Source organism: Oncorhynchus kisutch, linkage group LG15, assembly GCF_002021735.2.
Source record: "Oncorhynchus kisutch isolate 150728-3 linkage group LG15, Okis_V2, whole genome shotgun sequence".
NCBI lineage: Eukaryota > Metazoa > Chordata > Actinopteri > Salmoniformes > Salmonidae > Oncorhynchus > Oncorhynchus kisutch.
In genome coordinates, this window is record NC_034188.2 from 18,173,407 (window position 1) to 18,187,123 (window position 13,717).

Below are 13,717 nucleotides of genomic sequence, written 5' to 3' on the forward strand. Positions count from 1 at the left end.
AATTTGGACTATTTTGTGTATGTATTACATGAAATCTAAAAAAAAAACAAATTTAAATTACAGGTTGTAATGCAACAAAATAGGAAAAACACCAAGGCGGATGAATACTTTTGCAAGGCACTGTATCCATCTCCTCAACTATCAGGCTGTCTCTGAAATGACACCCCATTTCCCTACATAATGCACTTCTTTTGACCAGGGCCCACAGTGCACTGTTAAGAATAGGGTGCCATTTCAGACACACCTGAGGTTGTTCCATGGATCATAAACAAGGAGAACCCCTATGGTACTATAAGCTAGACAAACACACCTGCTGCCGTGCCTACAGGAAGTTCTGCGGCCATGGCCCTCAAGCAGACATTTGCCATTACTGTCCCACATTTACCATTTGAGATTGAAAAAAATAATTTGATGACAGAAACATTATTAAAAGACTGCAAGTTGAGTGTGGAAGGGCAGTATAGATATTTCCTCTGCAAAGTCTGCATAGATGTTTTGGCTGCATGTCATCACAATGTCCTGTCCTCAATCCCCAAATGTCCTCAGGAATTCCGTCCAAGTCCTGGCGGCCGGCCAGACGTAATCCTTGGGGGCATTAGAGGTTTAGTGCAGAAATGTGTCCAGCACCACGGGGGCACAAGAGGCACAAAAGGTATTGAGCGAACAGCCGTGTCCAGGCATCACCACCATACATCAGCCAATTACCTTAGAAGACTTGACAGACTGCAACATGAAAGTCTTTTTTTTCTTAACAGAATTCAAATGTAAAATAGGAAATATGAAACCAATACCTTCGGTTAATTTGTAAAAATATGAATATCTTTTCATCTACACAATATATCAATACATTCTGAGTACTGTATTTTTTGAATGCATGTTTGTAAATGCTTTAAAATAAACATGCAATTAAATAATTTACTGTACAAAAGCAACTAGTGGATAATGTGAGGTGAAACTTTTAGGTGATGTGAATTCAAACATATTGTGCTTGTCAGTTGTCCAATTAAACACAAACTCAGGTACACCGTTGTATCTGGAGACAGAAAAGTACTTCTGCTGACAACGGATACAATTGATTGATTTGAGAATTCCCAGAAAACAACATTTTCATGACCATTAAGTAGTTACTAACGTACCAAGGTTTCATTTTCCATGCAAGAGAGAATATATCAACTTCAGTTGCAAACAGTTGAAATTATTGGATGCAAAGGGGGGACACGTCAGACAGATTAATGAAAGTAGAGGTAAATGTCTGTATGGGGTGAAAACAAGCACCCCAAAACAATCTGTGCACACAGACCACCAGCTCCTACAACTAACAATATAATTCATTGTAGTACCTAATACATATCTTTATTACAAAACATGTGAACACTACCTCCACGTAAAACCCTGTGTTCCAATTGTATCATACTCAGGCTCCACGTTTCCCTCATCTCCAATTCAATTCACAGTCACTTGTATCTCTGTTTCTCTTTTCTGCTATATGTAAAAGATGTTGAACATACAAGCCACTCCCTGCCAAGACCTCATTTTTCCATGTCAGACTGACTGTGCAGAGTCACTGCCCCAGGACACCCGTCAGCTCTGCCTTCTATAGGGGGAATGCCAGGGAGAGGGAGCCCCTCCTGTCAACTCTCCAGCATTCCCTTGTAACCTATATCAAGACTACCCCCATACATCCAACAGCTAGTTTATAATGATGATGTTTCAGAACACATGCAGTATGATCTCAGTGAACTGGTTTAGAGTGTAGTTTAGGATGTGATGGATACACTCCTGGGTACACAGAAACCCAGAGAACCCCTCACCAGCTAGTTCCATCTCCTACCCAACAATCAGCCCTGTAACTCCTCTGTGTTTTCCCACAGAGCTACCAGTCTCTTGTACTTTCAGCTGTGTGACCAAGATTTCCATTTCAATGTTTTCGTACACATTCATCCCTGGCTAGCCTGACGATACGGCCACTATATCTTTAAAAAGAAAAGGAAGCACACTCATACAAACCAGAAACATTGGCAAACATTGTTCCTTAGTTGCGCTCTTGATAAGGGAAATGTATTTGTGAATAGAGAGCATATTGTTCAAATTAAAAGCACTTAGACACACTACAAAACGCACGCACACACACACACAATCCCGGGTTCCAATTGAGATATCCTTAAGACACTAACACTCACTTGAACAACAACTAAAATGTGAATAATAGGCTAAAATGGTAGAACTGAAAACACTGTCGGTGATGTGGCGGTGGAGATCCTAGCTTCAAGGGGCTAATCAGTTAATCAGGACAAAATGCGAATACATTTTTTTAAAAGTGAACATTTTGGAAGAAAATCGTATCGCTGTACACTTGATGTCCATTTTTATAAAAACAAAATTAAAAGTGAAGTTATTATAATATTAATAACTCCAGAGCCCCCCCCCCCCAAAAAAAAAAAGATGGCAGGCAGACAAAGGTCCTGAAGGCAGTCTTTTTTAAAGTATCTGACAGTTTTCCCCCCCTTCTCTCTGGCGCTCTCTCCCTTTCCTTCCCTCGGCAGTTTTATCTCCAGTGGGGGGCGAGCAGGGCCAGGACAAGCGCACTGAGTGCCAGTACCATGCTCCCGTGTGCCACACGGACTCCGCCACTCGTGTCCTGATGCACCACCTTGACTACGCGGGGTTTGATGGGGGTAGCCGTGGTGGAGAAGTAGATGTCCCGGTCCACCTCACAGGACGGAGAGTCACAGCCGCTGCCACTCTCCTCTCCTCCGCTACCGTCCTCATCTGGAAGAGAGAGAGAGAGAGAGAAGGTTGATGAAGGCCATGAACTCAGGACTAGAAACAGCATTCAAGGATGAATAGAGGAGTGATCAAGTCTGTTGTAACATTTTGAATGGCAACACCAAATTTGTGGTCCTCTCTAGCTCAGTTGGTAGAGTATGGCGCTTGCAATGCCAAGATAGTGGGTTTGATTTCCGGGACGACGTAAAAGTTTTACGCACGCATGACTAAGTCCCTTTGGATAAAAAGTGTCTAAATGTCATTGAAGGTTCCTTCTCTCACAGGGAGGTATTATTCATTAAGGTTCCTTCTCACACACGTACGCATGAGTAATCTAAGGTTCCTTCTCTCACAGGGAGGCATTAGTCATCCAAGGTTCCTTCTCACAGTGAGGCATTCGTAGGCCAACTGAATACATTATCTGGCCTAGATATTCTTCTCATCTATAGACAGGTGGGGTGTTTACCATCAAAACCACTGGGTGTGCACTACGCAACTAGGAGGTAAAACAAACTGGGTGGGCTTACAATCAAAGGATTATTGCCAACTTGTGTAAGCTTAGTCTGCAAATGTTTATTGAAAACATAAATACATTTGCCCAGTAAGCACCAACATAGTGTCTTAATAGGGCGTTGGGTCACCACGGGCCAGAACAGCTTCAATGCACCTCGTCATAGATTCTGCAAGTGTCTGGAACTCTATTGTAGGCAGGCGACACCATTCTTCCACAAGAAATTCCATCATTTGGTGTTTTGTTGATGGTGGCGGAAAACGCTGTCTCAGGCACCGCTCCAGAATCTCCCATAAGTGTTGAATTGGGTTGATATCTGGTGATAGACAGCCATGGCATATGGTTTACATCACTGTTGATCAGTCTTCGTCACTGAAGCTCCTGCTAAACGTGCCCCAACAATCACCCCTCTTTCAAAGGCACAGATCTCTCCATCCAGACATGGTAGCTAAAATTAATTGGCAATTGGACCTGCCCAACATTTTTAAACATGAACCTAAGCATAGTGGGATGTTACTCCACACCCGTGTGAAAGCACCTGCTTTCAATATAATTTGAACCCTCATTTACTCAAGTGTTTCCTTTATTTGATCATTTACCTGTACATTGTTAGTTGTTTAGCTAGCTTGCTAATTTTTGCCAAATTAGCATAGACGTGACAAGAGTCAAAACACGTCAACACAGCTTCTTGCTAGCTATCTGATCATTCAGAAGACAACACATGGCCTTTTACCTCAGTAGTGCATGCATTATTGTGGAGAGTTTTGGTTAACTTCTTATGGCTAGGGGCAGTATTGAGTAGCTTGGATGAATAAGGTGCCCAGAGGTGCCCAGATTAAACTGCCTGCTACTCAGTCCCAGCACAGGGCGCCAGTGGCGAATTTGCCAATCTTGGTGTTCTCTGGCAAATGCCAAACGTCCTGCACGGTGTTGGGCTGTAAGCACAACCCCCACCTGTGGACGTCGGGCCCTCATACCACCCTCATGGAGTCTGTTTCTGACCGTTTGAGCAGACATATGCACATTTGTGGCCTGCTGGAGGTCATTTTGCAGTGCTCCTCCTGCTCCTTCTCGCACAAAGGTGGAGGTAGCGGTCCTGCTGCTGGGTTGTTGCCCTCCTACGGCCTCCTCCACGTCTCCTGATGTACTGGCCTGTCTCCTGGTAGCGCCTCCATGCTCTGGACACTACGCTGACAGACACAGCAAACCTTCCTGCCACAGCTCGCATTGATGTGCCATCCTGGATGAGCTGTACTAACTGAGCCACTTGTGTGGGTTGTAGACGCCGTCTCATGCTACCACTAGAGTGAAAGCACCACCAGCATTCAAAAGTGACCAAAACATCAGCCAGGAAGCACAGGAACTGAGAAGTGGTCTGTGGTCACCACCTGCAGAACCACTCCTTTATTGGGGGTGTCTTGCTAATTGCCTATAATTTCCACCTGTTGTCTATTCCATTTGCACAACAGCATGTGAAATTTATTGTCAATCAGTCTTGCTTCCTAAGTGGACAGTTTGATTTCACAGAAGTGTGACCTGGAGTTACATTGTGTTGTTTAAGTATTCCCTTTATTTTTTGAGCAGTGTATGAACTTTCTCTAACAAAACATACATGTATTGTGTAACATGAAGTCCTATGAGTGTCATCTGATGAAGATCAAAGGTTAGTGATTAATTCGCTCTCCATTTCTGACTTTTGTGACTCCTCTCTTTGGCTGGAAAAATGGCTGTGTTTCTCTGTGACTTGGCTCTGACCTAACAATCGTTTGTGGTGCTTTCGCCGTAAAGCCTATTTGAAATCGGACACTGTGGTGGGATTAACAAGAAGTGTAACTTTAAAGTGGTGTGAAATACTTGTATGTTTGAGGAATTTTAATTATGGGATTTGTTGTTTTGAATTGCACTTTCACTGGCTGTTGTCATATCGATCCCGTTAGCGGGATCTCAGCCCTAAGAAGTTTTTAAATGGGCCTCAGTCAGTTAATCTGTTAGGGTTTACCATCCTCACCTTGGTCGCTGGAGATGTCGTTGCCGCTGTGGGCGGCCTTCAGCCAGCTAGTCATTTCCTTTAACACTGCGATCTGACTGCGAATCACCAGGTCTGGCTTTGTGATGTCCACTTCCACATCTGGGTTGGACACCTGATTGGCCAATCCGTTGCCCATAACAACAGACTCGTACCTAGGGAAGAAGGGTGTGAGTGAATGGGGAGATCCTACACGACACACTAATTAGTTCTGCAGCAACCTTACTTTATGCCTTTAGAGTGGCTCCATCCCTACATGCCCTAGTCAAAAGTAGTGCACTAAATAGGGAATAGCGTCCCATTTAGGACGCACACAATGTTATTGGTGTCTGTGTCAAGGGAGTGACCTGAGAAAACCTGCCAAACTAACCTGCTCTTTGCTGTTCCATTCCAACAGTCATCTCCAGACGTGATTCTCTCTCCAACACACACGGTCTCTGGCAGCGTGGACCAGAACTTCTTAGCATGCTTCAGCTTCTTCTTCACATCCGTCGTCTGGGTAGGAGGAAGCAGGCAAAGAGAGATGATCACACATTTATACTAAGTCCATTTGAAATACTTTGGACTTCTGCTTCTCACGTAAAAACTCGTTTTGAGGTTGCTGGTTGGGCCCGATGTCTGACTAAGACTTACCAGTCTGTCCAGGCTGGTGCCAGCAGCTGTGGTGGGCCGTGCATCGGGGCTGTAGGGACGGAAGCGACCGGTGAATCCTGTCTCCTTGACTGAGCGACGGGACCGGAAGCCTTTACCTGGCTGAGGCTGACCACACCCCTGAAACACCTGGAGAGGTGGAGAGAAGAGTGAGCGGCATGTACAGAGACAGACGGGTGGGGCAACCAGACAGACAAACAGGCGGATGGGCAAGCGGGCGGTCAACCAGATGGGCTACAGGACGGATGGGTGGGCTAGCAGACGGAGACGGGAGGGCTGCCAGACAGAGAGACAGGGGAATGCAGAAAAAAAACTGTCACAGACAGGAAGTGACTCACCTTCTGTGACACCTGCATGCTGTTTTCTTGCATGTTCATGATGGCCTCAGAGATCTTGACGTCAATGGGATCCATGACAGACTCGAAGTTGAAGGGCCCCTCCAACCTCTCAGCCAGACTCAACATGGCATCTGAGAATAAGACAACTCAGTTACAATGAAAACAACCACACCCTAAGTAAATACTTCTGGGAATTAAATAAGCACTATAATCTTTGAGGCCTAGATTCTTTCGGCCATTTTCACTATGGGGCGATTTGGCCTGTTTCTACCAGCAGGGGGAAGCACACAGCAGTGTCAGTGTTTTGAGCCTAAGAGGACTTAACAAGGCCCAGTAAAGCTGCCACACAGAGAGGGGGTAGCAGGCACCAGAGGCACCCCAGTGGGGGACCGCGTGGCAGAAGACTAACACAGCATAGTGAGCTGTTCCTTGTTGGATATGGAAGCCCTTACCCAGGAAGTTGTTCCACTCGGTGTCGAGATCAGCCTGGTTGGCCAGACAGCCACGCATCACATTGAGACAGAAGTTCTGACAAGGCTTGAGGGCAATCTGGCCAGAACAGTAGGGACAGTACATCATCTTCATGGCTGCCCGCACACAGCTAGGGGACGCATTGACCTGAGGGAGGAGGAAAGAGGGAGTAAGGAGTTTGTACTCTTATGCATTGGTCACTAAGTTAAATGAGGTGAATGAACTGATCCTTATCTTAAACCAACAGGCAGGACACTAAGACTATATACACAACATAACAAATTATCACTCAAATCCCACAATGTGATTTATAGTGAAAGTCCAATGTGCAGTATCTTATCATTAATGAGTCACTTCCAAAACTGCCATAAACCTCTCATGTCCTCTCTTCACACACACACACACCTGTCAACAAAACAGTACCATTATGAAATCTTCAACTCCCATTCAGACAGTGTCCCAAATGCCATCTGCTTTCCACAGAGGTTAGAAAACACAGGAGGGTGAGGAAGAAATGTTCAGGTGAACTCCCCACACCTGGTCAAACATTACAGGTTGTTATTCTGGGAACCAGATATGGGAATGTTTGTCTATTTAGGTGTTTAAACCAGCTGTTCAGTGCATGAGAACACTGGACCAAGGCTACAAATAACCACAGCCAGACCAAATCTCTCTACACAGGAGGCTTTAAGGGCACTTCATGCAACTTCTCAACATCCTCCCTGGTTCCTTCGTGACACAACCAACATATCCCATCACAGAGATGCTATAATGCAACTAATACACAGGGCCTTCAGAGAGTCTTCATACACATTACACATTCAGTTGATTTACAGCCTAAATTCAAAATGGATAACAGATTTTTCCTCTCACCCATCTACAACCTATATACCATAATGACAAAGTGAAACATTTTAGACAATTTAGCCAATTTATTGAAAATGAAATTGTGAAATCTAAGTATCACACCCAATTGATTAGTTTGTAGAAGCACCTTTGGCAGGGATTACACCTGTGAGTCTTTCTAGGTAAGACTAAGAGCTTTGCACACATGGATTATACAATATTTGTACATTTGTATATTACCATTTCAAATTCTTCAAGCTCTGTCAAGTTGGTTGTTGATCATTGCTAGAAAACCATTTTCAATTCTTGCCATAGATTTTGAAGCCAATATGTCAAAACTGTAACTAGCCACTCAGGAACATTCCATGTCATCTTGGTAAGCAACTCCTGTGTATATATGGCCTTGTATTTTAGGTTATTGTCCTGCTGAAAGGTGAATTCATCTCCAGTGTCTGTTGGAAAGCAGACAACCAAGTTTCCCGATAGGATTTTCTGTGCTTTGCTCCATTCGGTTTCTTTTTATCCCAAAAAAAAAACTCCCTAGTACTTGCCGATGACAAGCATACCCATAACATGATGTAGCCACCACTATGCTTGAAAATATGAAGCATGGTACTGAGTGATGTGTTGGATTTTCCCCAAACATAACGCTTTGTATTCAGGACAGAAAGTTCCTTTCTTTGCCACATTTGAGGTTTAACTTAAGTGCCTTATTGTAAACAGGATAATGGGGTAGTGTGTAGATCAGTGATACAAAATCTCAATGCAATGCATTTTAAATTCCGGCTGTAACCACAACATTTTGAAAAAGTAAAGGGGTGTGAATACTTTCTGAAAGCACTGTATATGTAATCCTACACATTAACATCCCTCTTACCATGGAAACCTTGTTGACCACCTCGGGCATGAGCGCCAGGCCGCGGGTAAAGGTGCGCGCCGCCACGAAGGCCCGTGTCAGCTGGAGGCGGAGCTTGCGTGGCACGTCGCCAAACGGTTTTAGCTGCTCGGTGTGTCGGCTGACGCACTCCATGTAGGCGTCGCTGAACTCGTACTGGACGTTGACCAATCGGAACATCCTCTCCAGGAGGTCTTCCCAGAAGTCAGACAGCATGGAGTCCAGGTTGACCACGCCGCTGCCTGACACGTAGTAGCGCTTCAGCTCCTGGAAGAAGTGCTTGAATAGCTCGGCGTTCTGCACATACATCTTGCCGTATGTGCGCACGAACATGTCGTTGAGCGAGCGCTCCGCATTGTCCAGTAACTCCCGGAAGAACTCTGCAGACAGAAAAGAGAGGATGTAAGTATGACAATAGCGCATACCTAAGACTTTGAATATCAACATCACACAGTTTTGTAATGATAGGCTATATTTGTGAACCTAATGGAATATATTAACAGAGGTTATTATGAGGTGATATGATATTGAAGAAATGTCGTTTGTGACATTCTCAGCGTGATCGATAATGGCTTTGTAAATCTTCCAGAACATGTGCCTGGGAAGGGGGTGCAGATTTTAATCAACCCTCATCTTAATACCATATTTACTCTGCCAGAGGTTGAAACTATGTATTCTATTTATATCTGTGCATCTAAAAACAAACATACAGTTGAAGTAGGAAGTTTACATACACCTTAGCCAAATACATTTAAACTCAGTTTCTCACAATTACTGACATTTAATCCCAGTAAAAATTCCGTCTTAGGTCAGTTAAAATAAAGTGGTGATCCTAAGAATGTGAAATGTCAGAATAATAGTAGCGAGAATGTTTCATTTCAGCTTTTATTTCTTTCATCATATTCCCAGTGGGTCAGATGTTTACATACACTCAGTATTTGGTAGTATTGCCTTTAAAAATGGTTTAACTTGGGTCAAACATTTCGGGTAGCATTCCACAAGCTTCCCACAATAATTTGGGTGAATTTTGGCCCATTCCTCCTGACAGAGCTGGTGTAACTGAGTCAGGTTTGTAGGCCTCCTTGCCCACACACGCTTTTTCAGTTCTGCCGACAAATGTTCTATAGGATCGAGGTCAGGGCTTTGTGATGGCCACTTCAATACCTTGACTTTGTTGTCCTTAAGCCATTTTGCCACAACATTGGACGTATGCTTGGGGTCATTGTCCATTTGGAAGACCCATTTACAACCAAGCTTTAACTTCTTGACTGATGCCTTGAGATGTTGCTTCAATATATCCACATAGTTTTCCTCCCCATGATGCCATCTATTTTGTGAGGTGCACCAGTCCCTCCTGCAGCAAAGCACACCCACAACAAGTGGCTTCTTCCTTGCTGAGCAGCCTTTCAGGTTGTGTCGATATAGGACTCGTTTTACTGTGGATATCGATACTTTTGTACCCGTTTCCTCCAGCATCTGCACAAGGTCCTTTGCTGTTGTTCTGGGATTGATTTGCACTTTTCGCACCAAAGTACATTAATCTCTAGGAGAAAGAAAGAGTCTTCTTCCTGAGCAGTATGACGGCTGCGTGGTCCCATGGTGTTTATACTTGATTACTATTGTTTGTACAGATGAACGTGGTACCTTCAGGCGTTTGGAAATTGCTCCCCAGGATGGACCCGACTTGTGGAGGTCTACAATTTTTTTTCTGAGGTCTTGGCTGATTTCTTTTGATTTTTCCATGATGTCAAGCAAAGAGGCACTGAGTTTGAAGGTGTGCCTTGAAATACATCCACAGGTACACCTCCAAATGACTCAAATTATGTTAATTAGCCTACCAGAAGCTTCTGAAGCCATGACATCTTTTTCTGGAATTTTCCAAGCTGTTTAAAGGCACAGTTAACTTAGTGTATGTAAACTTCTGACCCACTGGAATTGTGATAATGAATTGTAAGTGAAATAATATGTCTGTAAACAATTGTTGGAAAAATTACTTAGATGCCCTAACCAACTTGACAAAACTCTAGTTTGTTAACAAGGAATTTGTGGAGTGGTTGAAAAACTAGTTAATGACTCCAACCTAAGTAAGTAAACTCCCGACTTCAACTGTAAATCCTAGTTCTCCGCATTTTATTTTTGATTTTTTTTTTACAATATTGCCTTTCGCGAACTAACACTCAACCTTGACCATTTGTAATTTTTTTCTACTAGCACCGACTTTGCTGATAGCATATTTTTCCTCAAATTAGCTATGACTGAGATGTGGTTGTCGCACCTAGCTGTCTTAAGATGAATGCACAAACTAAGTCCCTCTGGATAAGAGTGTCTGCTAAATTACAAATGTAAATAGACTGAATATTTTAGAGCTAGATCAAAATAAAGAATGTAATTTCCTACAATTCTATGCATTTTACCATGGCTAACGCTGTGTTCCTCTGCTCAAACATTTTACCATGGCTAACGCTGTGTTCCTCTGCTCAAACATTTTACCATGGCTAACGCTGTGTTCCTCTGCTCAAACATTTTACCATGGCTAACGCTGTGTTCCTCTGCTCAAACATTTTACCATGGCTAACACTGTGTTCCTCTGCTCAAACATTTTACCAAAATCAAACGGGCATTTGCCTTGAATGGCCGCTAACCCCAGTCCTATTGTACATTTGCCTTGAATGGCCGCTAACCCCAGTCCTATTGTACATTTGCCTTGAATGGCCGCTAACCCCAGTCCTATTGTACATTTGCCTTGAATGGCCGCTAACCCCAGTCCTATTGTACATTTGCCCTGAATGGCCGCTAACCCCAGTCCTATTGTACATTTGCCTTGAATGGCCGCTAACCCCAGTCCTATTGTACATTTGCCTTGAATGGCCGCTAACCCCAGTGCTATTGTACATTTGCCTTGAATGGCCGCTAACCCCAGTACTATTGTACATTTACCTTGAATGGCCGCTAACCCCAGTGCTATTGTACATTTCCACAACCAGATTGAACGTCTCCTCAATAATGTTTTTGGCAGTGTGTCTGTGACCGTCATTAGAATGGTACTCCAGAGAGACAGATTTAGGTCTGCACAGCACTCCCAGAATGCACAGCTCCGGGCTATAGAAACCCTGACTTGCGTCCAAAATGGCACCCTATTCCCTATACATTGTTATTTAGCAGACGCTCTTATCCAGAGCAACTTAGTTTGAGAATCTATCATAAGGCAGCGGGGTGAGACCACCACATCTCAAGTCATAGCTACTTAATTGAGGGAAAAAAATGTACGTACTATCAGCAAAGTCAGAGGTAGAAAGGGGGAAAGTCAAGTGCTAGTTCACAAAAGGCAAAAAAAGGTTATATAGTACGCTTTTGACCAAGGCCCATAGTGCACTATATAGGGAATATGGTTCCATTTGGGACCAGTCCTCCTGTAGCTGCCAATAGGGTTGAAAATCAGAGGGGTTATGATCAAAACAGATGGATGTTTATTTCATTTGACATTGTCCTGTCAGTACTGGTTTCCCTTCACAGCAGTGTCCTAACAGCAGGAATAGCACAGTGTCCCAACAGCAGGAATAGCACAGTGTCCCAACAGCAGGAATAGCACAAAATCCCTCAGAAAAAAACACTATGGGAATGGTTGTATGGGAAGAGAAACGGTTGGAAAGGGAGGAAGAGAAAGAAAAGAGTGAGGGGGGATGAGAGGTGGAGTTAGAGTTTCTTAGTGGGAGAGAGAGAGAGAGTGAGAAAGAACAAGGCTGAATATGGGAGAGGTGGTTGCCTGGTTCCTGTAAATCCACTGCCATTCAACAGAAACGTCTCTCCACATCAAGCTGCTTCAGACTGACCACCAATGGCATTTTTCTGTTGTCACATTCCATTCGTTTTCCTTTCTCCCTGCTCCTCTTGGTCTGTCCTTCAGAGGAATTTTCAATAGGATTACTGCTCCCCCTTCATCCCTTTCCATATAGGGACCTGTCCCTCCTCTCTCGCTCTCTCCCTCCAATGCTTTCAGTTGGTCAGTTCCTTCAGAAGGCTCTCTTCAGTAGAGACGGGGAACAATGACCTACTTCATCCTAAGGAATGTCCATCACCCCCACCCCCCAAATAATCCAGCACCCCTCTCCCACAAACCCCCCCCCCCCCCCCCCCCCCGCTACCGCCACTTTCTTAATCTGAACAAAATGAGAATTCCAGACTCACTGCAAAATGCTTCACCTCTCTCTCATGCGCAGCACCATACACCCCCCTTCACCCCTCTCTCATGCGCGGCACCCCCCCCCCCCCCCACCTCATCTCTTTCTCCTTGTACACACAGCTTCGGTTCCGCTGTAGTTTCTGTGTGCCCTCTGCCCGGCTTTGAAATGTAAAGTTCCCATGCTCTCTCTGAGGGAGTCACCAAATGCTCCTGAATTCGGGCACCAGGACACACACACACACACACACACACTGCAAGTGCGGCGCTGTCACTTCCACTTCAGACTGACAATCTAAAAAGAAAAATGAAGTGGGGGAGGGGTGGGGGCGGCTTGGGGAGGGTTAAGTTGAGGGCTTTTTTAACTCCAAATCCCCACTGTGTCACCAAGGATACCGGAAACACTGCAGTACTTCCATTCACGTCCCCCACACACAAAGACAGGGGAGAGGGCACCAAACTCCACGCTCCATTGACAGAGATTAAAACAAAAGGTCCTTCTACCCCCCACCACCCCCCACTCCGGAATGTCAGTTGCCACAAGTTTAAAGTCAGTGAAAGGAGACATGAGGGAGGGGAGGAGGGAGGGCAGGCCCCATCATCCTGCCTATGCAGACATACTAATGAACCACCACTTCCCACCCAAAAGATCTGTGCTGGCAACGATGTACAGGGGGTCAGTAACAAGGTAGCACAAAACACACTTCTAGTTGTAACTTCTAGTTGTTTTTAAATGTTGTTTAAAGTTGAGCGGGTTTCTCTGGCTGAAGCAATGGCATCTAGTATGAAACCAGCATTACAGTGGCATCTTGATTTATCATTAAAAACGGTTTATGACGTACAGCCGTCGGCCAACAGCTAGGCCGTGGAGCAGCACACACTCCCTTAAGGGTTTTCCTGAAGAAAAATGTGCTTACCACTCAACCATTGGTTAAGGAAAATGTAGGTGAAAGGTTAGAGGAAAAGGATCATGGTGTGTAGGGAAACACTAAGGACATGAGGCAGTATAGCCGCTTAACCTGTGTGTGTTCGTGTG

The 13,717-nt window shown here is 44.5% G+C and overlaps 1 protein-coding gene across 1 annotated transcript in view; it reads right to left on the minus strand.

Annotated features, from left to right (window-relative positions):
• Positions 1–646: 646 nt before the first annotated feature.
• gpc4 (glypican 4) overlaps positions 647–13,717 on the minus strand; it is a 57,837-nt gene continuing 44,766 nt past the window's right edge. The window contains exons 3-9 of the mRNA XM_020471942.2: positions 8,487–8,884; positions 6,745–6,910; positions 6,293–6,423; positions 5,937–6,083; positions 5,674–5,798; positions 5,286–5,458; positions 647–2,769 (exon numbers count right to left, since the gene is read on the minus strand). Coding sequence (XP_020327531.1) covers positions 2,546–2,769; positions 5,286–5,458; positions 5,674–5,798; positions 5,937–6,083; positions 6,293–6,423; positions 6,745–6,910; positions 8,487–8,884 — 1,364 coding nt within the window. The 3' untranslated portion in view covers positions 647–2,545. The remainder of the gene's footprint in view (positions 2,770–5,285; positions 5,459–5,673; positions 5,799–5,936; positions 6,084–6,292; positions 6,424–6,744; positions 6,911–8,486; positions 8,885–13,717) is intronic.